General features: G+C 35.4%; 1 protein-coding gene across 1 annotated transcript; it reads left to right on the forward strand.

Moving 5' to 3' along the window:
• Nucleotides 1-10,632: 10,632 nt before the first annotated feature.
• Nucleotides 10,633-12,033, forward strand: LOC117339667 (otolin-1-like). Its single transcript, XM_033901381.1, has 2 exons — nucleotides 10,633-11,190; nucleotides 11,563-12,033. The coding sequence occupies exons 1-2, from the start codon at nucleotides 10,647-10,649 to the stop codon at nucleotides 11,955-11,957; spliced, it is 939 nt and encodes a 312-aa protein (XP_033757272.1). The 5' UTR covers nucleotides 10,633-10,646; the 3' UTR covers nucleotides 11,958-12,033.
• The last annotated feature ends 13,472 nt before the right edge of the window (nucleotides 12,034-25,505 follow it).

Below are 25,505 nucleotides of genomic sequence, written 5' to 3' on the forward strand. Positions count from 1 at the left end.
ATAACATGCCAATCTCACTTACACACTATGTTTGTTTTGTTGATATGCCTTGCGGTTCTGTTGTCACCACCATATTTCTCGTTTTGATATTGTAACTTAACCCTGATTTGACCTAGATTTGTATGCCGGGTGTCGTCGTGACCTAGATTTGTATGCCGGGTGTTGCCGTGACCTAGATTTGTATGCCGGGTGTTGTCGTGACCTAGATTTGTACGCCGGGTGTTGTCGTGACCTAGATTTGTACGCCGGGTGTTGTCGTGACCTAGATTTGTATGCTGGGTGTTGTCATGACCTAGATTTGAGTGACGGGTGTTGTCGTGACCTAGATTTGTATGCCGGGTGTTGTCTTGACCTAGATGTGTATGTCGGATGTTGTCGTGACCTAAATGTGTATGCCGGGTGTTGTCGTGACCTAGATTTGTATGCCAGGTGTTGTCTTGACCTATATTTGTATGCCAGGTGTTGTCGTGACCTAGATTTGTATGCCGGGTGTCGTCATGACCTATATTTTCATGCCAGGTGTCGTCATGACCAAGATTTGTATGCTGGGTGTCGTCGTGAGCTAGATTTGTATGACGGGTTTCGTCGTGACCTATATTTGTATGCCGGGTGTCGTCATGACCTTTATTTGTATGCCGGTAGTTGTCGTGACCTATATTTGTATGCCGGGTGTCGTCATGACCTATATTTGTATGCCGGTAGTTGTCGTGACCTATATTTGTATGCCGGGTGTCGTCATGACCTATATTTGTATGCCGGGTGTCGTCGTGACCTATATTTGTATGCCGGGTGTCGTCGTGACCTAGATTTGTATGCCAGGTGCCGTCATGACCTATATTTGTATGCCGGGTGTCGTCGTGACCTAGATTTGTATGCCGGGTGTCGTCATGACCTAGATTTGTATGCCGGGTGTTGTCGTGCCCTAGATTTGTATGCCGGGTGTTGTCGTGACCTAGATTTGTATGGAGGGTGTCGTCGTGACCTAGATTTGTTTGCCGGGTGTCGTCGATGAAGCAGAAGACGCTTACTCTCCCGTATCACATGGGTTTTTTTTATCATTGTTGAACTTTTAAGAGGTCTTCATGTATTTCGTTCATATTTTTGCCCTGGTTTTATCGAATGTGATTTAGAATTACGGTTTTGTTATTATGTCGGTATTTTCTGTTGCTTTAGATAACAACAACAAAAACTGAAACTATGCTATAGAGTTTTGTTTACATGTTGTCCTATATATGTTATATTAGACAGTAAATTTATCTACGGTTTGGATGTCTGCTCTCTCAAATAACAAATCCATGTTGATCCTCGTCAGAATAGACAAGCCTGTCTCGACGTTTCTTTGTTAATGTTTAATACTGAAAGAGCCGATAGGAAAAAGGCAATGAATTCTGTTTATTTTCTCATTCTTGCCGGGGAAAGAGTTTATGTTTTTAGTCAGCTGAGAACTTCAGCTCTACAGAGTGGCTTAATAACCCGAGGGATAGACGAGACAGTTCAGTAAGGCCAATGTTAGTGTTGGTCTCGGTGATACATACATCTTACAATGGTTTTGCATACATCAGCATGTAACTTTGAGAGAAAGATTCCTAGACTATATAATTGAAATCATCACGCATTAGTTTTGATCCCTGGAACTCTTGTGTCATCTAAGCTCTGGTAATGTTGTACGAAGGCGATAAGGCAGAAAAGAGCGAAATAGCTTTAGGCTGAAAAAAACCCACATATAACACAGAAATACCAATTACATGTATATAAAACATTCACATATTTGTAATATTTTTTCTGAAAGGTTACAGTTAAAAATTACATTGGTCGTCTTTTTCGAATATTTTTCACATTTATTCTCCATTAACTATTTTTTTTTTTTTCAAAAGGAAAAACATGAATACATTTATAAGAAACTCCGTATACTAATCTAAGCCTAGAATGACGTGATGTATGGTGCGGTATATATTTGCAAGTACAGTATTCTCAAAATGATACAGTAGATGATATATCTATGATATAATATCACATTTCAAATAGTATTTTATGATGGGAGCTTGATATTTCAGTATTTATCATCCGCCGGACAGTTATAGGAAGTGGACACTGTCGGGAAGTGAATCAAATGAAATGGGGGCACACCCACTCTAAAAGAACATTAATGATAGTCCGATACGAGTCGATAGTATTATTTTACTTACACTTTCGTATATCAGTTGTGATTTGATTGTAAACATAATGATACGACTGGCTTCTTACAGTCTGCGGGCATTCAGAAAAGAAAAAATATAATATAATGGGTGCTCGGGCTATGTCTGCAACACGTGTGGCAGAGACATAAGCAAAAATATCAGATTTCGAGATATAGAGGATATCTAACAGTGTCTTCAGTAATACCAAATATATTTCACGAGTGGGGCTAATATTTTGATATTTTTCAGGAGTGCGCAGCACGAGTGAAAAATATCAAAATATTAGCCGCACGAGTGAAATATATTTGGTTTTACTGAAGACACTGTTAGATATTCTGTTTATTACATTTTTTATCAACGAAAACCCTACCCCGTATGCTAACTAGGACTACAGCGATAATTTGTAAACAAAAAAAGTAGTTTCCCCTGTCCAGGTGCTGACATATATGTCGGGCTTTCTGATTGGTCAATTATTTTGGTATTTTCTAATCATTAATTTGATTGGTCAAATTAGCAAAAATTATATTTTACTAGTGAAAATATGATATTCTTCACTAGTGAAAAATATCACTTTTATAGAATGAAAATTTTTTGATATTTCACTGGTAAAAATGTAATAAATATACATATTAGTATATATGAACATCATGAAAAGCTAAAAGATTGGTTGAAAGATAATCATACACATTTATTTGACTGGTTTGGTTAAGTATTGTTTAAAATCCTAACAACAGCTTCAGTCATTTAAGGACGGTCTCTCATGTGTGTAAGGTGAGCTGCGGTATGATTTTGTTTGCCTTCTTGTGATAGCACGGAGCTGATGCCGACCTTATATAATTATAGTGCTACCTCACTGAAGTATACTGCCAAAAACCCTTCACTTGGTCACATTATACTGACAACGGGCGAACCAGTCGTCCTACTCCCAAAAATGCTGGGCGTTAAGCAGGAGTGCAACTACAATGTACCATTTGTATAGAATCTGGTGTGTCTCGGTCAGGGGACAAAATCAAAAGTCCTTCTCAGAGGGGAGAACGCTCAACTAAGGGTCAGAAGATGTTTTCTTTGGGTTTTTTTACCAATAAATAATTTTTCAACACGAAATAACCCGTGTAAGGGAAAAGAGCATATTTTCAAGCACGTTTTTATAACAATACAAGTACATTATATGTCAGAAAAGGGAAAGAAGTAAGTATCGAATAAATGAATGAATGAATGAATAAATGAATGAATGAATGAATGTTCGTTGAGTTGTTCTGAGATGATATTTCTTTAGAATTTTAGGGGAGGAGGGATTGACTTAGCCCAACAAACGATGTTAATGCTTAAATGTTCATACATTTTGCATGTACCTTCTTGTTTTTCTCACGACATCTCGGCTAATTTCGTCGTAAATGGGAATCAGACGTCTTGAAGGAAAAGGTCTAACTCTTTGGGAGAATACGAATCAAATGTCTAGTTTGTCAGTCGTGAGGCATATCCACAAAAACGTCAATAAATCACACTAACTCAAAAAATACTTCATTAGCGTTCCCCCAATCGTATCTACCGGAACATAATGTAGATATCAATATGTTTTAATGCTATCGGCTAATATTACAATGAAATATATATGTCTGGTGCACTAGGGATTCGATAGGATAATGATTTATTGGAACTTGACATAAGACATTACAGAAGTATAATGTTATAAAAGAAACGATAGAATTGTCTTACAAGCTGCCACGTCGCGTTCCGAAACCATGACGAATCGGAAATTGATATTGTAATCTTAATGTCTGATTTATGGAAAGACAAATTGCCTTCCAAAGTCTTAACAACCAAGACCTCTTCTGCCATCGAATAATTTGTCTATAAAACAGTAGAGAACTTTTTATATCCTTGCTCTTTATCGCTGTTTGCAAATAAGGAGAAGTTTCGATCATGTTACAAATTGAAGAAGAGGATCAAATAGTTAGAAATTATAGTTATTGCACTTTGAGAAAAACTACATTTTACAAATAGCATATTTTACAGTAAAGTTAAATTATTATGAGGTGATATTTATACTTCACGCTAGGAAATGCTGAGATATCCTAGTTTGAAATCAGGCCATGGCCATGACACAATTCACAACGTAGATAACAAAAGTTGCTTAAAAGCACATACTTAATATAGCCAAAACATCAACAACTATGGTTTTACGGAGAAACAATAAAATGTTTCACAAAGCAGTTAATTTGTAAACTTCTTTTTTCCTCTTTTCATTTGCCATTGCTTAAAATAAAACAACTCAAATCACAGATTCATTGCGCGTGTTTGACAATAATTTGCGCGTGTTCGACAATAATTTGCTGGTTCTGCTGAAGTTAGAGTCGTCCTCAGAGAGGCGACATATATAGATATTATTTTATAGAGTGTGAATCTAGTTACCGGCCCAGACTATTTACGAGTGACATTGTTATCTACAACGCTTATTTATACTGACGTATTTATTACTGATGTGAGTAGGGCACCATCCACAAGCTGCATACTCGGCATATCGATATAATTACCCCACTGTCCAGCATGTATCGCTAGCCGCTATACCGGTGTCATATTTGTAGCTTACGGGCACTGGCCAATACGATATTGTGACCTTTTCATGTCCGATCCGGGGATCGAACCCCGGCCGCCATGGTGGAAGGCCAGTGTATTACCACTATGCCACCCGATCACCAGCGTTGTTGTACGTGGTAGTGGTAGTGGTAGTGATCGTTGTTGTTGTTGTTGTTGTTGTTGTTGTTGTACGTGGTAGTGGTAGTGGTAGTGATTGTTGTTGTTGTTGTTGTTGTTGTTGTTGTTGTACGTGGTAGTGGTAGTGGTAGTGATTGTTGTTGTTGTTGTTGTTGTTGTTGTTGTTGTTGTTGTTGTTGTTGTTGTTGTTGTTGTTTGCTTCATTGCAGAACATATGTTCTTAAAAGTTCTTCTGTCATTTTCTCCAGGACGTAAATGGCGGAAGAAATTGATTTCGTGTGTATTGCTACATACGGCGAAATAAATCTATTTACAATTTCAATATGCACTTGCCGGCTATACGTCTAAAGCATTATCAAGATACAAGTCTAATGGAAGGTTGCCGTAGAAATCAATATAAGCATTACCTATGGTTATCAACCGTCATAAGGTAATTACAGGTGGAATATACAATTTCGAGACAAATTATACTCACAAAGGTGAAGTGTCCGTTTGATTTACAGGCCATTTTTAAAGATACAACTGAAGCGGCGTCGCGACTGCTGCAGCAGCCAAACCATTAATTTATAATGATTGTATGATGTCTACTTGCGTACATATCACACAGGGAAAATTATCCGATAAAAAGGTATAAGATCGTGTTCTTATCAAATGATATTAGCTTGTCTAATTGGCTCATTATATACCGAATATGGGAACCTATCCATACATATTGAGTGGATGTATTCATCAGGGTTTTTTTCATAAATATGATATTGATTAATCACTGCACTTTTTTTTCGAGCGTGGTGAGTGTTCGTCCTAACGTGAAGGCAAGACGAACATGTCCAGTTATATTTCCTCGCTGAAAAACAACTTTAGACATTTAATTATTTGTAAAATAATTCCATTTCGAATGTGATGAATATATGACATAAACTACAGCGAGTGATGATAGTAATAAGTGTCATACGTTTAACCGACCAAAAATTTAGGTCAAATGCAAGCAGTGCCACATAAATAAAATAAGAACCGAGGTAGTGATACAGAAACCACCAGGGCTCAGTTGTTCAGTAGATGATTAGTCTAATCACAGCTTTACAACAATTTAAAAATTCTTATTAAGTCATTTCTTGTTAAACTAATTTTACTAAATTTTCTGAAGCTATAACCCTCATCAGTATCTCTTCATATCTGACTATCTTAAAGAATATACACACCTAGGATTTGAAGTAAATGATAAATGATATTTTCACTAATCAAGTGATTAAGCTAATCACCTTGAACTACTTGGCACAGGAATAGCAGCATTGACCACAAAGAGTCATTTAAAAGAGTTTATACTTTTGTGGTAACTATTTTTATTTTTGACATATACAAGATCTTCATAACTGTTGGTTCAACCTTGAATTACGTTTAGAAACTATTGCATTATTTTCTTTCTTTTTTTTTTAAATTTAAAAATTTAATAAAGGGTTGTTGGATGGTGACCTCTCCAACCAGATTCGTGAAAGTTATTAATTAAGTAGAGGGGATGATATCGATTCAGTTTGGCGCAATGTCACCGTACATGTGACTTGATGTAATTTAATTGATGGAAGATTACAGACTGTACATGTCAATGAATATTAAAATTAAATGCGTCCATTTGATCAAATGCAACAAGAATGCTAAATAAAAACAGTAGTAAATCATATGTTAATGATTCCACAATATTCGTCTTTCTCATACTGACCTGGAAATATGTTCGTGTTTTGATTACGTAGCACATGTTCTAGTATCACAAATAAGCTATATACTATCCGTTTTTGTGAAGATTTTTTTTTTCAATTAAAATTTACAAAAAGATGCTTTGTGCCCATGCTTTGTTTAACAACGCGTACAGTCCATCTACCTTAAATCAGAAAGAAATGATAAGATCAAGACACATATAAAGTCGACAACAGTGACTGACGAAATGCCAAACCAAACATAAAGTCATAGTTAAAATGGAGGCAAAGGCGTGTGTTCCGGAAGTATAGACTTGAGTTCTGACGACTCTCTCGATTATGTCTGTTTGTCACTGGTGCTTAGTTTAAACATATTTTAGCTGTCGTAAACAAAAACAATTAGGATTGGGTTTAAGTTTTACCAATTTAGTAACGCCCTCTTTGTAAATGTAATGCTAGAAATCAAGTCACTCTATAAATCAAGTCACTGTAGAAATTAAGTCACTCTAGAAATCAAGTCACTCTAGAGATCAGGTCACTCAAGAAATCAAGTCACTCTAGAGATCAGATTACTCTATAAATCAAGTCACTCTATAAATCAAGTCACTCTAGAAATCAAGTCACTGTAGAAATCAAGTCACTCTAGAAATCAAGTCACTCTAGAAATCAAGTCACTCTATAAACCAAGTCACTCTATAAACCAAGTCACTCTAGAAACCAAGTCACTCTAGAAATCAAGTCACTCTAGAAATCAAGTCACTCTAGCATCCAAGATATCTCCCCGAATTAACACTATCAATTTAGTAAAGTATATTAACTTTCAGTACCTCACTCAATATTTAACATCATCATTTCAATGGGAGCCTAAAGTTAGTTCCGAGTTCCAATTAAGAAAAACGGAACTAGGAATTAGTTTCCAAATTCCTTTAAGAAAATATTCTACGTATTTTATCTCAATATGAGACCCGAATCTGAAGAAGAAAAACTATATGTGTGAATGGGTACAAAGTCAGTTATCAGTCACATATAAATTTTACGGGACTTTGTTCTAGTTTTCAGTTCCGTTTAAGAAAAACGAAACTAGGAACCAGTTCCGAGTTCCGTTTATCTTAAACGGACCTCGGAACTGGTTCCTAGTTCCGTTTATGTTAAACGGAACTCGGAACTCGGAACCAACTTCAGGCTCCCCATTTTTAATCACATTTTTACATGTTAATGTTATAATTAAAATAATAATTAAAAACTTATAAAAGCATAGGGTGTATTTGTGAGCCATTAAACTGTTGATATTAGTGTGAACTGTTAATCAGCATACGACGTTTGAATTAATATGGATGTGTTATAACCAGATTTTCTTTGTTCGGCATAGCCGTATAATTTTCTTTTTGCCCCGGATATGAGGCGACAGGTGGCGTTAGTGGTCAAGATGGAGTGTGTGATTGGTCAATGTAGCGGTAAATGCAAAATACAGATATGCAGTTAAAAACGAAACAAAGTTCAGCTTGAATGGAAGCTGAATAAGTGGATGTATGTTTTCAAATGACATATTAATAAAATTACATTCCTGATTCAAAAATGATTCAAAAATGATTCAAACTGATATAATTTTGTTATCCGTGCTGAAACGCATTAGATCGTTAATTTATTTCACCAGCAGTTTTACATTATAACCACCAGCATTTAAACTATGCCGTTTATCTTTTTTTAAAGATATTTCTTTTTTAATTAATTGATATAAGATTCGACATACATGTAGGTGTTGGTGTTTATTCGAGGAGTGTTTGAGCTCACAAGCGTCAGTTAACCAATACATGTTTAAGTGCATGGTTTGACAATTAGGCGCGTCCGTTTTAACAAATGATGTAAATTTTGATCATAAGGCGCATCACTTTTTTTATTAGTAATGTGAAAATTGACAAGAGACTAGATCAAAGCTGCAGAATCTAACTGTCGCTATGGTAACCAGTCTTTTCATGCCTACCAGTAAGTACATGATTTGGTGTTAAATTGTTGATGAATTACATACTACACATTCCAAGGTTTTGTTATAGAAAACATATTGATTTGTACCATAAACATATTGGGGATGATCGTATCATTTCATGTTGACGTTACTTGAGTATATCTTTTATAATGGACATTATATCGCCATTTATCTACTTGTCGGGAGCTTGTTTCTCTATTATGAATCTACAAACGATCACAAATAGATGATTCAGCGGACATAACGATTTAGAGACTCCGTTTTATTTATCAGAAGCATATTATGGGATATGAAACACTCATAAAATGATATCTCCAGAGGAAAAAATCCAATCGAACTTCTGACCTATGTTTGAGTACAGCTTGTCAGAATTATCAGCCGACACCCTTTTTGTACTCTGCTACATATAAGGTGTAGTCAGGAGGCATGTAGGGCTGTGACAAAAGGAAAAATGACCGAGCAAAATGATGAAATAAACTTGTGATAAAAAAAACCCCACAAAAATGAGATGTATTATTGTGATTTCCATTTTATAGAAGGTAAATATGTAAAACTTCTCATTTAAACTGGGAGTACCTAATAGGCATTTATAGAACACAAAAAGACAAGTTAACATAGACGCGTTAACTAGCCCGTAATTAAAAAAAAATTAAATATTAAAATATAAATTAATACGGAGACCCTTGATAAAGTACACGGAGAAGAAACAATGTGTTCCGAAGTGAATCGACGAAACTTCCTGTGTATGTCGAAGTCGGAGACCCGATAAGGGATAACCAGGGATTTATGACGAGTATTGAACACGACTAACTTCATGTCTCATAAGGAAGCATACCACTGACTAATGAGACTATGACTTCGAATAATAAAACTTTCCCGTCTTCATCAACCCTAAGCTTCTCTCAAAAGAGGTTATAAATTGGGACCGGAATAAACAAGTTTTCGTTTTATAAGATATACCATACCAGGAACGGTCAAACAACGCCACTTTTCAGAGTACATTGAATGTGTATTAGACTGGTTTTAACCACCTTAGTTGAAATGGCAAATGGACGAGTCAAGATAGCAAAGCCGGTATCAATAGTGATCCCGATTAGACAGGTTTTAACTACAACCGGTATCAAGAGTAATCTAGATTAGACAGGTTTTAACTACAGCCGGTATCAAGAATAATCCATATTAGACAGGTTTTAACTACAAACGGTATCAAGAGTAATCCAGATCAGGCAGGTTTAAACTACAGTTGGTATCAAGAGTAATCCAGATCAGACAGGTTTAAACTACAGTCGGTATCAAGAGTAATCCAGATTAGAAAGTTTTTAACTACAGCCGGTATCAAGAGTTATCCAGATCAGACAGGTTTTAACTACAGTCGGTATCAAGAGTAATCCAGATAAGACAGGTTTAAACTACAGTCGGTATCAAGAGTAATCCAGATAAGACAGGTTTAAACTACAGTCGGTATCAAGAGTAATCCAGATTAGACAGGTTTTAACTACAGTCGGTATCAAGAGTAATCCAGATTAGACAGGTTTTAACTACAGCCGGTATCAAGAGTAATCCAGATTAGACAGGTTTTAACTACAGACGGTATCAAGAGTAATCCAGATTAGACAGGTTTTAACTACAGTCGGTATCAAGAGTAATCCAGATTAGACAGGTTTTAACTACAGCCGGTATCAAGAGTAATCCAGATTAGACAGGTTTTAACTACAGTTTGTATCAAGAGTTATCCAGATTAGACAGAGGCTGGTTTAACCAGATTATATTGTATCACTTTTGTTATATAGTCCATGTCCAACAAGTCGAGCATATCATTGTACATGTAAAGGGATATACATATGTAGTAACCTCTAGGAATATCTACAATTACATCTAAAAGAATTTATCAAGATACGATCAGGTTAAATAAAATAACACATTGGATTTTTATTCTCACACTTTAGTCCCATATTTAATAAACATGTGCTATTTTCAAACATTATTGCATAAGCATATGGGAATGTTCTCGGTGAATGACAGGTGTAAATGCGAATGTCGGAGATAATGTTATAGGTTACCCAGGTCAATCTCTAAGACAAGATGGACGTCTTGTTAATATCCATGCTCTTTGTCATATTTGGACTAGTTTCGGGAGATGCCGAGAGATCAACGACTTCATCCCTCAACTCTCTTGAAGACATCGGCAGCCATGTATTAACTTCGATATTTGACCTAAAGAATCGGGTGGATATTCTTGAAGACACTCGTGCTGGGGATTTAAGACGAATGCACGATATGCAGTCAGAAATTGACGAACTCAAATCTGAAAACGATCGCTTAAAGCATCTAGCTTTTGATCGACTAAGTAATGATAGGAAAGTGATACCAGAAATGGATAGAACATCCTCCGAGTATCGGTTGGATGATGAGATCAGTTCAGAAAATGTTGAAATTGAGCTTAGTCAATTATATAAGTATATACTAAACAATAAATCAGGTGTCGCTACAGAACGGAATGATGACGGATCCGGAACCACCGAACTAGACGTACCACAACAGGGGACGAAGATCAGCAGAAATCTGTTTAGACGTCGCCATAGCAAAGAACCATCAATACCTACACACAGGGGCTCAACTCGTGTCGGTAAGTTATACTCCTTGTTTAAAATGAGTTTACCTTGAAATTCTCTTCTGGATTTCCATATCTTTGATCCCTAACATCACTGAAGAATCCTAGACCTGCATTCTGCCTTTTGTCATTTTTTACAAAGTAAACTTATTGGGAACACCACAAATGTTTCTATGCCTTTGATAGTCTGATAAGAACCCCACTTTACTGTTATCGATGGAGAAGAAAGGTTTGTGTATCACATGACGCCAGAAAATGGTGTCAGATTTCACAAAATGTTCTTAAAATCATGCATTCTAATATAATGTCGATAAAGTCAGACCTTGTGTTATGAGATGACTCCTTCAATGCTTCGTCTATAACATGTTTTTTTTCTCTACATCGCAGCGCCAGCAGGGGCTGTGGCCTTTCATGCGAATCTTGGAACCACTGTAAGCTCGCCCGCCATAAATCGCGAGATCGTGTTCGATCATGTCCTCACAAACAACGGGAACGGGTACTCTGAACATACGGGGACTTTCACGTGCCAACAGGCCGGTACCTATGTCTTTTCCTGGAACATAGTTTCCCTTCCTCACCAGTTCGTAGATTCCCACCTGGTGAAAAATGGGGTCATCTTGGCGTCGACTGTTTCTGCGTCTAGCTATCATACCGGTACCAGTACTGGTCTTGTAGCGGTACAGTTGGAAAGTGGAGATGACATTTGGGTGAAACTTGGTAATCATGAAAATGGCGGTAACGTTGTAGCGTGGAGCATGTTTTCTGGCTTTAAACTAAACTAATGTTATTGAATTTGATGAACTATTCTGTCGTATAAATTGTCCTCTCTAAACTAATACTATTAAAATTGATGAAATACTCTGACGTACAAATTGTCATCTTTTCTAAGGCTTTAAGTCTGAGCAGGGTTGGTTTATATCTGATAATTCAGTATGAAGATAATTTTATTTCTCTTAATCATCAATCTGTTCGTCACATTTTGATTAATTTGAATTATGACACGGTTCGGAATACACGAAGGACAAATATAACCATCATGACACAAGTTTAAAAAAAACAAACAGAAAATGCCCACAATAAAACAAAACCCTCATTTTAACTCTAATTCGACAAAACAAGGGTAAATACGACCAAAAATATCGATTTACATAGAGACCATTTGAAAACGCAAGGAGAACCAGACCATATGTTCTGGAAGGGTTAGCGTCATCAGTTTTACCGGAGATATTCATATTCTCACATGAAAACTAAGGTGGTGTCAAGAGAACCACTAGGTATATTACCAAACAACGAACACGGCTGACTTCATATCGCACAAGTTAATAAAATATGTTCCAGTAAGACATAAATATCAACCGGTAAACTGCCCTATGGTCTCCACCAACCTGTATCATTCGGAACATTTTGTTGTTAGTTTTTAATTTTTTAAATAAATTCTATAGTCCCATTTCAAGAACAAAATACTCCATAAAATCATCACCTAGTATGTGTCAATTTGTCACGAAACTAAGGTAGATATACGGCTTCAGTGTCTTGAATTGACATATACACTAATTTTTACTTCATATTTCTTCTCAACCTCTAGGGCAAAAACAGACAACTGATTCAACAAATGACAAACATGTAAGGGTAAAAGAAAGCCAGAAAATCAACGAAGATAGGATAAAATAACCAAGTATCATAGAGACACGAACACACAGAATAATTCACCCCTTTAGGATGAGAAAAGGGGATCTCAACCCAACGGGAAAAAATTCAAGTTGCCAAACACGAAGGGGTGAAGGATTACTTTTTCCTAACCTGTTTACTCTCTTAATTATCTAATATTGATGTTACATCACTGCACGGACATGTTGTATCATTGCCTATACCTATTCGTGAACTCCGCGTCGCGATCGGCGTCCGAATAGTTCTCAGATGATTCCAAATGATGCAGAAGAGACCGGCGATTTTACTGAATTCGCTAATATATTATATATATATATATATATATCATGCGCCGTGTTTACCGCTGCCGTGGGGAACGGTATGTCGACACAGGGATATGCATGACGAAGGGTCAGTAATGGTCTGGTACGGTATTCTTTTGTTATGGCGTTAAAACATCTTTGATGGTTATTTTATTACTCAATTAGCGGTTAGCTGTTGTTGTCCCATTTAATTCTAATCCTTATGTTCCCATGTTTTCTAAGCACTTGTCTTCGCTAACCCTCACCACATCAAACAATGTCCTGTTTGTTGAAAAGTAGGTAATATCACAATAAAGAACTTCATGCTTCGCGAGGGGGCACCCAATGCAATGAAGGTGTATCCCCTTTTTGCATTACAGGGGTCCCCAAATAATGACGGAACAATCGAGAAGTCATGTAATTATGATATTGTAATATACGTGATAATGTGTAACCATATGATAATTATTATTTGGCCATTTGTGGTGTGTGTGAGGTTATATTCTGATCGTAGTTTGTTTAGAATTGTTAGTGTATAGGGTACTGGGTTATTTTTCAGGTAGTCGTGTTATGTTATCGGCGTCTATCTGCCAATCAAGGAGCGTGTAACATACAACTGTGAATGTTAAACAGATTGATTATACCTCGTGTTTATAACAGCGCCTGTGATTAGCCGAAACGCATCACGTGGCCGGGAAATAAATCATCATCTTTCAATTTTCCCTGGGTACTCCAGCTTTCCTCTACTTCCAAAACCTAACACGTCCTAAGTGACAGGTAATAGGAGGTTAAGCAAAAAAAACACAATCCTACAGTAAAAATGGGACAACGTACAAAAGAGTTTTCATATTATTGATAAATACACTCCACGAAAAGGAAAGTTGTTGCTATAGCTATTTTAGACATCGATCAGTTCCCTGTTTCACACACAAGGTTTCATCAAGTTTAATTAAGCATTACATAGTGGACTATGGTAGTGACGTAGGTGCTGTATGCTGAGGTGATGTCATTTCGTTCTGTTGGGGCATTATCGATTTTTTCCAGAATTTTTTTCAGATCAAGTAAACGTTCTTGTATTCATCGTTTAATATGGCAAGATAAAAGCTTCTTATGTAAATTTAACATTGCACAAAAGCTTCGATATAAGGGATGAAAACAAGACAAACACTAAATATATCAATTTTTAGAAAGTCATCATTTTTGTTTTCCCGTTGACGAATGCATTTAGATTGTGACCTGTGATTTATTGAAACGGGCATAGTTCGCCAATCAATTGATCTCTACTCCCCTTCCTAGATCGGATCATCAGTGATTTTTCATCAGATATAAACTTTATATTTAAGAACAGTACAAATTTGAGTGCACCGTGTATGATGACATATACATATACACCCTATATACAATTCATCGTAATATTTTATTTTAAATGACACTTACCTATACTTAAAATTCAAACAATGAACCATTATTCTAATTACTTACACTATATGCCATATGTGTTATACATACGTGTTTTCTTATATAATTAATGTCCATTTTACATAATATTGATATTGACAATTGATCAAAACTTATGTAACACAAATCCTACCTTAATTCAAAACTAGAGTTGTACCGTTTATTGGTTTACAATAATAAATACAACATCAACATAAACAAAAGCTCCAACCTTCTCACAGCAAAATCACAATATATCATTGTCAATTAATACATTTTCTTACAAACATTGAAAACATTCTTAAAATTCTTGTGAAAGCTACAAATACAAAATAAAAAAGTATATTTCATATTAACGAACAACTAAAAAGTTTTGTATAGTATCTATTTCATGACTTTTCATTTAATCTCTCATACCTCGTTCAATGAAATTAATATAATCTTTAAATATTTTTTGTTTTTGTTTGTTGTTTGTATTTTCAGAAATAGATAGAACGTCCTGTATGTATTTATAACGTCTTCAGACAAAGAAAAACTAGCTCACAATTTATCGAATATTTCGGTAAAATATGCGAAAATGTTTGTTTTAGGAAAACACAATTAGCTTATATGAATCAAATATATTGCCACACAATTGCTATGTAGTTATATTCACAATTTTGTATAACGCGCAGTTATTCGGTTTGACGTTATTTGATTTATCAAAGCTTAAACATGGATTTTTTTTTAATTTTAAAATACAAATGTCTGTCATAAATAATTCGGTAAATCAAAAGCCCCTATTGCACCCTGAACACATTTGTGAGAAAAATGCAATTTAGATAACCCTGAATGACATTACAATTACCAGGGTCATATATATATATAGATAGGTGTCTATGAGAAAACAAAAGCGAAAGAAAAGGCCAGAAAGGATAGAAAAACCGGTAATAAAAGAACAAAATCAAAATACTGGCTGCAATTGAGGCAATTAGCCATCATCAATCTCTTCGTCGCTATCAAATCAAACGACATAGGAAGGGAATCACTTGTCCTATCATCGCCTTCCATCAGTATAGAATTGGTCTAGTGGGCGGCATTACAGTCGTATTAAGTATTCAATAAATATACACATCTCGATACGCGTGAATCGAGATTGAATTCATTGCATCATTCATAAATCCTAGATCACGAGACAGTAATATGACGTCATTTTCTCGCCATGCTTACCGATTGTAAGTCAGTGCTTTGCAAGTTAACCTCGTAAAACATATAATTTAGCTTTTTAACCAATTATTCAATTATATGGACAAGAATCACACGAGAATAATTGTCAAAATTTGATAAATAGACATGAGACTATTTCACGATCTATGAATTAGCGTTAACCTTTGTTTTAGCGATTTTCGTGCTGGGGGCATGCCTCTGGTGTTTTCATTTGGTTTTGCGTCTAGTTATCTACGTTTACATCTGTCGCTGTAAAATTTACATACACGGTTATTACACGAAAAACTTAGTGATATAAACATTCCTTGTAGGCTGGTTATGTTTTCAAAAATTACCAGAAGGATTTCCGACTGAACTAATATAGCAATAATTCCGATAATCCAACTAAAACCCATCATTGATGAAATTTTGATAATCATGAAGAGTGCGGACTTGTTAGCATTTGTGCTGTTTGTCATTGAAGTAGCATGAATGTAGCGGACAATTAAGATAAACAATATTATATTTCCACACAGAAACAGCGATATAGGGAGGATAAAGGCGAAAAGCAATGCATGCAAATTCGAAATGAAACAATTATCTCCGCCATACCATGTTTCCATTGGTTCCAATAGCAAATTCAACATCTTTGTACTGAAAACAATGCCAATATTCAGTAGGGATCCAGACAAAACATATTTCAAAGTTTCGAAGTTCCTTTCCGATCTGGATAAAGTTCTTAACCTTCTGATTTCGGTGTTCAGGCGGAAAGAACAAAGAAACATGAAAATAAATGTACCTATCCATACAAAATGGTGCATTACACCAAGCCAAACACATAAATCTCGTGCTACTGTGATATGTGACATCATCAAAAAGCTAGTTTGGGCAAACAGTAAATACAACATCAACACAAACAAGAGCTCAGACTTTCCCTGACGCAGAAACGGGATGCCACAATACTGTACAAGAGAGTATATTATTGATATGATTGATAAACATATACAGATCGTATTGGCAACATATCTATAGTAGGTCGTGCTTTCAGCATTTACATTGCCATCTTGATATTTTGATAGAAATATCTCTACGCAAAGAAAATAACTTCCAAACATTGATAAAATATCTGCCGATTGAATTATTGTTCCGTTCAAATGAAAGTACTGGTGATTATTTGTTGCGTTCAGAAAGTCACTCTCTGAATTGTTCTTTTTAGAATAATTCTCATATGGATGTAGCATCACTGCCGGACATGGTAATGTTGTATATGGTAAAAACATGCGGGATACATACAATGGATTTCTGACTGAGATGTTACATTTACAGAAAGATTCCTTGATGTCATTGATATGTTTCATGTAAACATCATCTGAGAAATTGTATTGATAATTTGAAATGGCATTGGTCACCATAGACCTCATATTTTCCAATGTCCTATCAGTATTTGGTTGTTCCTGAAGTATATATTCAACTTTGACCAATGAGCAAAGCTTTCGTGATGTCACGTGATATCCCGGTATAGTTGTTGTTCCTTTTCGTATTAAAAACAAGCTAATGGCGTCTAATCGAGATAAAATGTCTATTTCTTTTCCAACAGTCTCAATTATTTCGGCTATGATTGAATCTAAAGATTCAGCATTCACAATGAAGTTAGTTTCAAATAATAAATCCAGCACCATTCCTCTCGTGTTGTATTTAACGGGAAAACATCTACCATTTGCTGGTTCCATGTCCGCAGGGCAGTACAGGGTCTGACAGCCAATCTGATATAGAAGGAAAGAAACCATATCAACAGGAACAATAAGCGTTTCTTTATATAAAATGTTTGGAGTCAATTTAAATTCAATATATTTTTCGTTGAAGAAAGAACGTACAAATCCTGGTTAATTCGTCCTGTCAACTGATAATCACTATTAGCATATATAATCACATTTCGCATTTAATCCCAAATACACATGGGCCATATTTCTTACCTTGTCAGAGAGGTGAATTTCTGTTTCGCTACAATGTATCGTACGTCCTGGTGACAACAACATGCCAGAAATGTCTATAAGACTGCTGATTGTTCTGTAACTACTCCATGTCTGTATATCAGAACCACTAAAACACCTTACTTTGCCTATATCAATCCAGTTGTCCCCGTATTCATCAATAAGACAGTGAGGGTTTCTTAGATAGTAAGATACATTCTTATGATAAAACTGTAAAGGGCCAAAAACACGATTTTTACAAGATGTCGTGTTAGTTTTCATTAAGACGTTCCGTATTTCATACTTGAAACCAACATAACAATACCGTACGATATTATTTTTCGACGGCTGAAATCGGTAGCTGCAATAATTCTGCTTCAATTTCCACATAATTTCGTCTTTCAGTGATTGAATGTTAGGTTGATAGCTTGATATACTACATGACAAATTCAACAACCATGGAATCCAATTATTTACGTCGTGGCACAATGCACATTGGCGATTCCTGAACGTCACATTGGTACTTCTGTCAAATACGGGCAACAAGTCGAGGAAGTCCGTGTCGGTGTCGTTTTCACATTTATACTTCACGTCATCATCCCTTTTCCAAGTCGCTGGGCAAGATGAAACCATGAATGCTCCAGGTCTAATGGGAAAGTTAATCTTAAATGATGTATCTTCACAAGTTGTTTCCACAAGGAACGGAATTTGTGATTTATCCACTACCGTTCCAGCTCCGGATATCTCTTCAGCATCAAAACAACAATCATCGTAATATCTACATAAACGGTCACAATGGCAGAAATTATTGTTAACACTTCCACATGAATATAATTTCTTCCCACATGATAACTGAAGAGACACTACAGACAATCCTGATATAAAGTACAAAGTGATAAAATATAAAATTATCATCTTTTATATGTATTTGTTTCTGTATTTCTCTGATATTTTTTTCCTCTCAGGTGAAGATATATAACGCATTGGTCAGCTCTATGCTAATTTCTGCGAAAAGTGCGACGAAGCGGAAAATATTTATATGAGCTTGGACATCTGGTAGGTATTTTATTATCTTAAAAACATATTTCATATGAAATGAAGTTGGAACATACCAATACTCCAGGTTGAATGATATTTTTGACGACATTAATACTGCTGTGATACCACTATAAACAGCCATACCATTAAACGAAATGACCACTTAATTATCATAAAACGGACACTAACTGTGACTTGATCTCACCTTTTATCTTCTATTGTCTGTTTTCATACTTTTTTTTATTAAACCATAAAAGCTGTTGTGCGAAAACAAAAACAAAAATATTCAATGCAATAACACATACTTTTAACACCTCTTTTATTGAGGCTTATGAGCTTAAAGGAATTCCCTGTGAACGTGTATTCGATATTTTTCTTTTTAGGTCAGAATATATTTGTATCTTCAACATCAGCCAGTCTTTACTTACCAAACAGCAAGTTGTATGATAAGCACTATGATTTCCCTATTGTTAGCTCAGCTGGTCCGAAGGACCATTGTGAGCATCTACCATACCATGGTGTCGTCGTCCGACCTTCCGTCCGAACGTCAATAATGTCTTCAAACGACTTGTCTGCTTTTCCACTGATTGGAATTTACCTTCATTTTACAAGAAACATCTCTTGGTGGTGGGGATTCAAAATTGTACAAGTGGTAGTGCTGACCTTCCAGGAGGCTGAAGGTCAAGCCGAAAGCGGGCAATTTGGCTATGTTGCTATCAACGAGTTTTTCCCTAGAATTATGCATTGGGTATCATTCATACTTGACCGGAAGCGTCCTAAGTAGTGCTGATTCAAAATGTACATCTTGTGGCGCTGACCTTCAGGAAGCCCAATGGGGGAAATATAGCTCATACGATAAACTCATTTTAGGTAGGAATGAAAGGATTCAGTCCATATTTGATCTGAAGGATACTTTGGTGAAAAGGATTACATTTTATATAACCAGTGAGGCTGGACCGAAGGGGCCTGAGTTTGGTGACTACATTGTAAATGGGGGGAAATAGCGCAAATTCTTTCCAAAATCCATCTTCAGTTTGAATGGCATGATTCTATCCAAATTCGGTCTGAACCATCCTTTTGTAAAGGGAAATGAACACTGGGTCTTGCACCCCAAGAGCATGATGGGTGGGCCCAACAGGGGAAATTCAGCTTATTATTTTGAAACATCACTTTTCTAAGAATGTCACAAATTATATGATATGCGATAAACTTCGTAACAGAGTACTATTGTTTTTGTTTCTCGCCCCAGTGTGTCATCTCTTTCAAAGCCTCCGATTGGTCATCTCTGACCTCCAAACGTTCTTATTGGCTAACCTCTTACCTAAACCATTGACTACTTACACTAGCGCTTACTCGTTTGGTGTTACCTGTCCATCAAACGTATTAACATGACATTTCTGTATTTACCAGGGGTCAACATTGGCGATACTGTGTTAGAGGGGCGTCATTAAGGAAAGATAAAAAAAATCGAAGTTGGAGTCGTATAAAAGAAAATTTGACGATGATTTGATGATGGTAAACACGCACAGAAGCGAGTTAGAATGAACAGGTCTTAGCGAGATTTTTTAACATCATAACCAATTATAGCACAACTACTATATACACGATAAGTCCGATAACTTAATCCGACAGCGATTTATTCGAATATTCAGCTGTGACGTCAACTTCGCGGTGTCATCTTTGAATTGGCACGGAGTGATCAAAACAATTAGTCTTTGATTGAAATGCACAAATGCTACTTGTCATATTAAGATATTTCAATTTGACATAAGTTACAAATTTATGTCATTACAATAGACATTAGTCATTCATCTAAAATCGATTATGAAATGTCCTTCATTGCGAGCTACATTTTGTCATGTAGTGATGCAGCTCACAAAATTTAGTTGCTACGTTGGAAGAATTTGAAATCGGTACATTTGTAGATATAAATATTATGGGATAAGCATATTTTCCAACGAGTGAAGGTTGTTATATCATATTTATCTAACACGGGTTAGTAAATATTCAGATTAGACAAGACATTCGCTAAAGCTCGCGTCCTTTACTAAATTAAGATGTTAACCAACTCCAGTTAGATAGTCATGCTGAATAACTAACACCAGTTAAATAAACTCATTCGAGTTAGATAAATATAATAAGGAAGTGTCATAACGATTTAAGGTTAAACCTGCCAGATATTCGATTTCATTGCCGTAATCCAGTCAATTGGTTTTTCAAATGAAACAATATAAGTATACAGCCAATATTTAAGAAGTAAATACATTGTAATATAAAACAGAAAATCAGTCGATTTTCTAGCTATACATTGCATACCGAGGATATTTATCGAAATAAGCTGAGGACGATCCACATCCCATCTTATTGATAATTGTTCAATTCTGGGAAACGTTGCAAGATACTGACTTAATTATTCGAGGCAAAAATGTTAATTTCTTGATGTCGATAGCAGATACCTATTTCTAATTCAGCGAGGTGACAGCTGATGGTGACTATGGGTAGGTTTGTGGTCATTATCATAATGTTACTTGGAGGCAATGTGATCTAGTGGTTGGCCTCTGGGCTGGTGATAGTCATTAGTCCGACTCCCGATACTAATTCTAATTCTTTAAGCAGCATTATTAGTACCATGATGTTCCAGTCGTTTCCCGCTGTAAATACCAGAAGGGACAGTATTGCTTACAGGCTGTAACCAGCAAATGGCAGTTGAGGCTGTATACTCCCTCAGGTGTTATATAATATGGGGGGTTGGGTTCCAATACTAAAGTATGCTCAATTACAATAAGTAAGTTGATGTTGATTTGTAATTTCCTTTAATTGTACTTAAAAGAAACATTAAAACAACAAGTGATTTATTGAAACGGGCATTTTTCACCAACCAATGATCTCGACTCCCCTTCCTATATCGGTTCAACAGTGATTATTCATAAGATATAAACTTTATATTTAAGAACAGTACAAATTTGAATCTATACATCCTATATATACAATTCATCGTAATATTTTATTTTACATGACAATTACCTATACTTAAAATTTAAACAATGAACCATTATTTTAATTACTTACACTATATGCTACATGTGTTGTACATATATGTTTTTTAATATAACTAATGTTAATTTTACATCATGTTGATATTAACAATTGATCAAAACAGATGTAACACAAATGCTTTCTTCATTCAAAATAAGAGCTATACCGTTTATTAATAGGCCTGCAGCATCAACATAAACAAAAGCTCCGGCCTTCTCACAGCAAAATCATGATATATCATTGTCAATTAATATATTTTCTTACAAACATTAAAACATTCTTAAAATTCTTGTGAAAACTACAAATGCAAAATAAAAAGTACATTTCATATTTACAGTATCTATTTCCTGGCTTTTCATTTATTTCCCTCATACTTCTTCGAATGAAACTAATATAATCTTTAAATGAAAAAACTATCATATTTTTATTTTGTTTTTGTTTTAACCTTCAGAAACAGAAAGTCCTGTATGTGTTCATAACATCTTAAGAGAAAGGAAAACTTGCTTACAATTTAACGAATATTTCGGTAAAACATGCGAAAATGTTTGTTTCAGGAAAACATAGTTAGTTGGATGCTAACTTCTATAAAGAGTGGACGAAGCGGATTGTGATGCATGGACATCTAGAAGGTATTTTATTATCTTAAAAACATATTATATATCAAATAAAGTGGGATAATATTAGTTTAGTGAGAATGTTTTGACGATATGATATTAAAACTGCTGTGATAACAATATACACAACAACACCATTAAATGAAATTACCAATTAATTATCATAAAACGGACAGAAACAGTTTCAGTTATATCTTTTATCTTCTAGTGTCCGCTTTTTATACCTTTTTTATTAAGTTGTTGTGCATAAACATAAAAAATACTAAATGCAATAACACACATACGTTTGATAGTATGTCCTTAGATTTAGTCCATACTTGGTCTGAAGCATGCTATAGTGAAGAGGAATCAGTTTTATATCAGTGAGGCTGGACCCCAGGGCCCTGACTTGGGTGACTACACTGTAAATAGGAGAAATATTGCAAATTCTTAAAAATCCTTCTTTTTGAATGGCAGGATTCTGTCCTTTGAACCATCATTTGGGGCATGATGGATGAGCCCAACAAGGGAAATTTTAGACAACTCTTTAAAATTGACAGTTTCTAGGAATGACAAGATTGTCTGTCTGTCTGCAAATTCAATGAATATTTTTTTATCAATTTACAGGAAATTTTGACCAAAATCATTTCAGTTCACAGAAATACATATCGAATTAAATAAACGAACAATGCCAAACGTCAAGATCATCAGGCCAAACTTTAAATGTCAAATTTGGTATATTTTAACTAATGAACATTCTGTTATGACATTTTGAAGCAAAGTTGGTCGGAATTAAAGAAAAAATATATTTGTCACTGGGTAAAAGTCAAGGTCTTTGGATTCAAAGATCAAGGACATTTCACACAAAAAAAGAAAGCGCTTCTGCTCCATCGACGTCACCCAACATGTTAATCTAAGTCAGATGAAGGTGATGTGTTCAGGTAATGTCATGTTCAGATAATGTCATGGTCAGGTGAAATCATGTTCAGGTAATGTCATGTTCAGGTAATATCGTGTTCAGGTAATGTCATGTTCAGGTAATGTCATGTTCAGGTAATGTCATGTTCAGGTAATGTCATGTTCAGATAATGTCATGGTCAGGTGAAATCATGTTCAGGTAATATGTTTTGAAAAAGTCATGTTCATGATATTTGTTCGTAAAATGTCAAGCTCATATTAAATGATCATGCAATATCATGTTAACGTCATGGTCATGTCATGTTCAGGTAATGTCATGTTCAGGTAATGTCATGTTCAGGTAATGTCATGTTCAGGTAATGTCATGTTCAGGTAATATCGTGTTCAGGTAATGTCATGTTCAGGTAATGTCATGTTCAGGTAATGTCATGTTCAGATAATGTCATGGTCAGGTGAAATCATGTTCAGGTAATATGTTTTGAAAAAGTCATGTTCATGATATTTGTTCGTAAAATGTCAAGCTCATATTAAATGATCATGCAATGTCATGTTAACGTCATGGTCATGTCATGTCAAAATGGAATGTACTCACGTAATGTCATGTTCAGGAAATATGTTCAGGTAATGTCATGTTCAGGTTATGTCGTGTTCAGCTAATGTCATGTTCAGATAATGTCGTGTTCAGGTAATGTCATGTTCATGTAATGTCATGTTCAGATAATGTCGTGTTCAGATAATGTCGTGTTCAGGTAATATTATGTCCATGTAATATTATGTCCATGTAATGTCATGTTCAGGTAATGTCGTGTTCAGGTAATGTCATGTTCAGGTAATGTCGTGTTCAGGTCAGGTAATGTCATGTTCATGTAATGTCATGTTCATGTAATGTCGTGTTCAGCTAATGTCGTGTTCAGGTAATATCATGTTCAGGTAATATCATGTTCAGGTAATGACAGGGGCTTTTAATAGTATTTTTAGGTAATTTTATGTCAGGTAAAGTGTTCAAGTAATGTCATGTCCAGGTAACGTCATGTTAAGGTAATGTTTTCAAGTAAATACCATGTTCAGATAATGTATTCAGGTAATGTCGTGTTCAGGTAATGTCTTGTCCTATTAATGCCATGGTCATATAAAGAGTTCAGTTAATGTCATGAGCATGTAATTGTATGTTAGGTTAAGTGTCATGTCCAGGTAACCTCAAGTTTAGGTAATGCCATGTTCATGTACTTTCATGTCCAGATAATGTATTCAAGTAATGTCGTGTTCTATTTCTAGTTGTGCCGTGGTCAGGTTAAGGTAATGTCATGATCGGGTAATATTAGGATCAGGTAATGTCTTGTCTGGATAATATTATGTGTGTAGGTAATGTTTTGTCCGGGTGATAATACATGTATTATGTTTAGGTAATGTTTTGTCCGGGTAATATTATGTTTAGGTAATGTTTTGTCCGGGTGATAATATTATGTTAGGTAATGTTTTGTCCGGGTGATAATATTATGTTTAGGTAATGTTTTGTCCGGGTGGTAATATTATGTTTAGGTAATGTTTTGTCCGGGTGGTAATATCATGTGTAGGTAATGTTTTGTCCGGGTGATAATACATGTATTATGTTTAGGTAATGTTTTGTCCGGGTAATATTATGTTTAGGTAATGTTTTGTCCGGGTGATAATATTATGTTTAGGTAATGTTTTGTCCGGGTGATAATATTATGTTTAGGTAATGTTTTGTCCGGGTGGTAATATTATGTTTAGGTAATGTTTTGTCCGGGTAATATTATGTTTAGGTAATGTTTTGTCCGGGTAATATTATGTTTAGGTAATGTTTTGTCCGGGTAATATTATGTTTAGGTAATGTTTTGTCCGGGTAATATTATGTGTATGTAATGTCTTGTCCGGGTAATATTATGTGTAGGTAATGTCTTGTCCGGGTGGTAATATTATGTTTAGGTAATGTTTTGTCCGGGTGGTAATATCATGTGTAGGTAATGTTTTGTCTGGGTGGTAATATTATGTTTAGGTAATGTTTTGTCCGGGTGGTAATATTATGTTTAGGTAATGTTTTGTCCGGGTGGTAATATTATGTTTAGGTAATGTTTTGTCCGGGTGGTAATATTATGTGTAGGTAATGTTTTGTCCTGGTGGTAATATTATGTTTAGGTAATGTTTTGTCCGGGTGGTAATATTATGTGTAGGTAATGTTTTGT

Source organism: Pecten maximus, chromosome 12 (genome assembly GCF_902652985.1).
Source record: "Pecten maximus chromosome 12, xPecMax1.1, whole genome shotgun sequence".
NCBI classification, from domain to species: domain Eukaryota; kingdom Metazoa; phylum Mollusca; class Bivalvia; order Pectinida; family Pectinidae; genus Pecten; species Pecten maximus.

What these genes read in the sequence shown, in the direction of transcription:
- LOC117339667 (XM_033901381.1), top strand. Translation starts at nt 10,647, where the DNA reads ATGGACGTCTTGTTAATATCCATGCTCTTTGTCATATTTGGACTAGTT. An exon ending in CAGGGGCTCAACTCGTGTCG is followed by an intron (nt 11,191 to 11,562) that starts GTAAGTTATACT and finishes TCTACATCGCAG; the next exon opens with CGCCAGCAGGGGCTGTGGCC.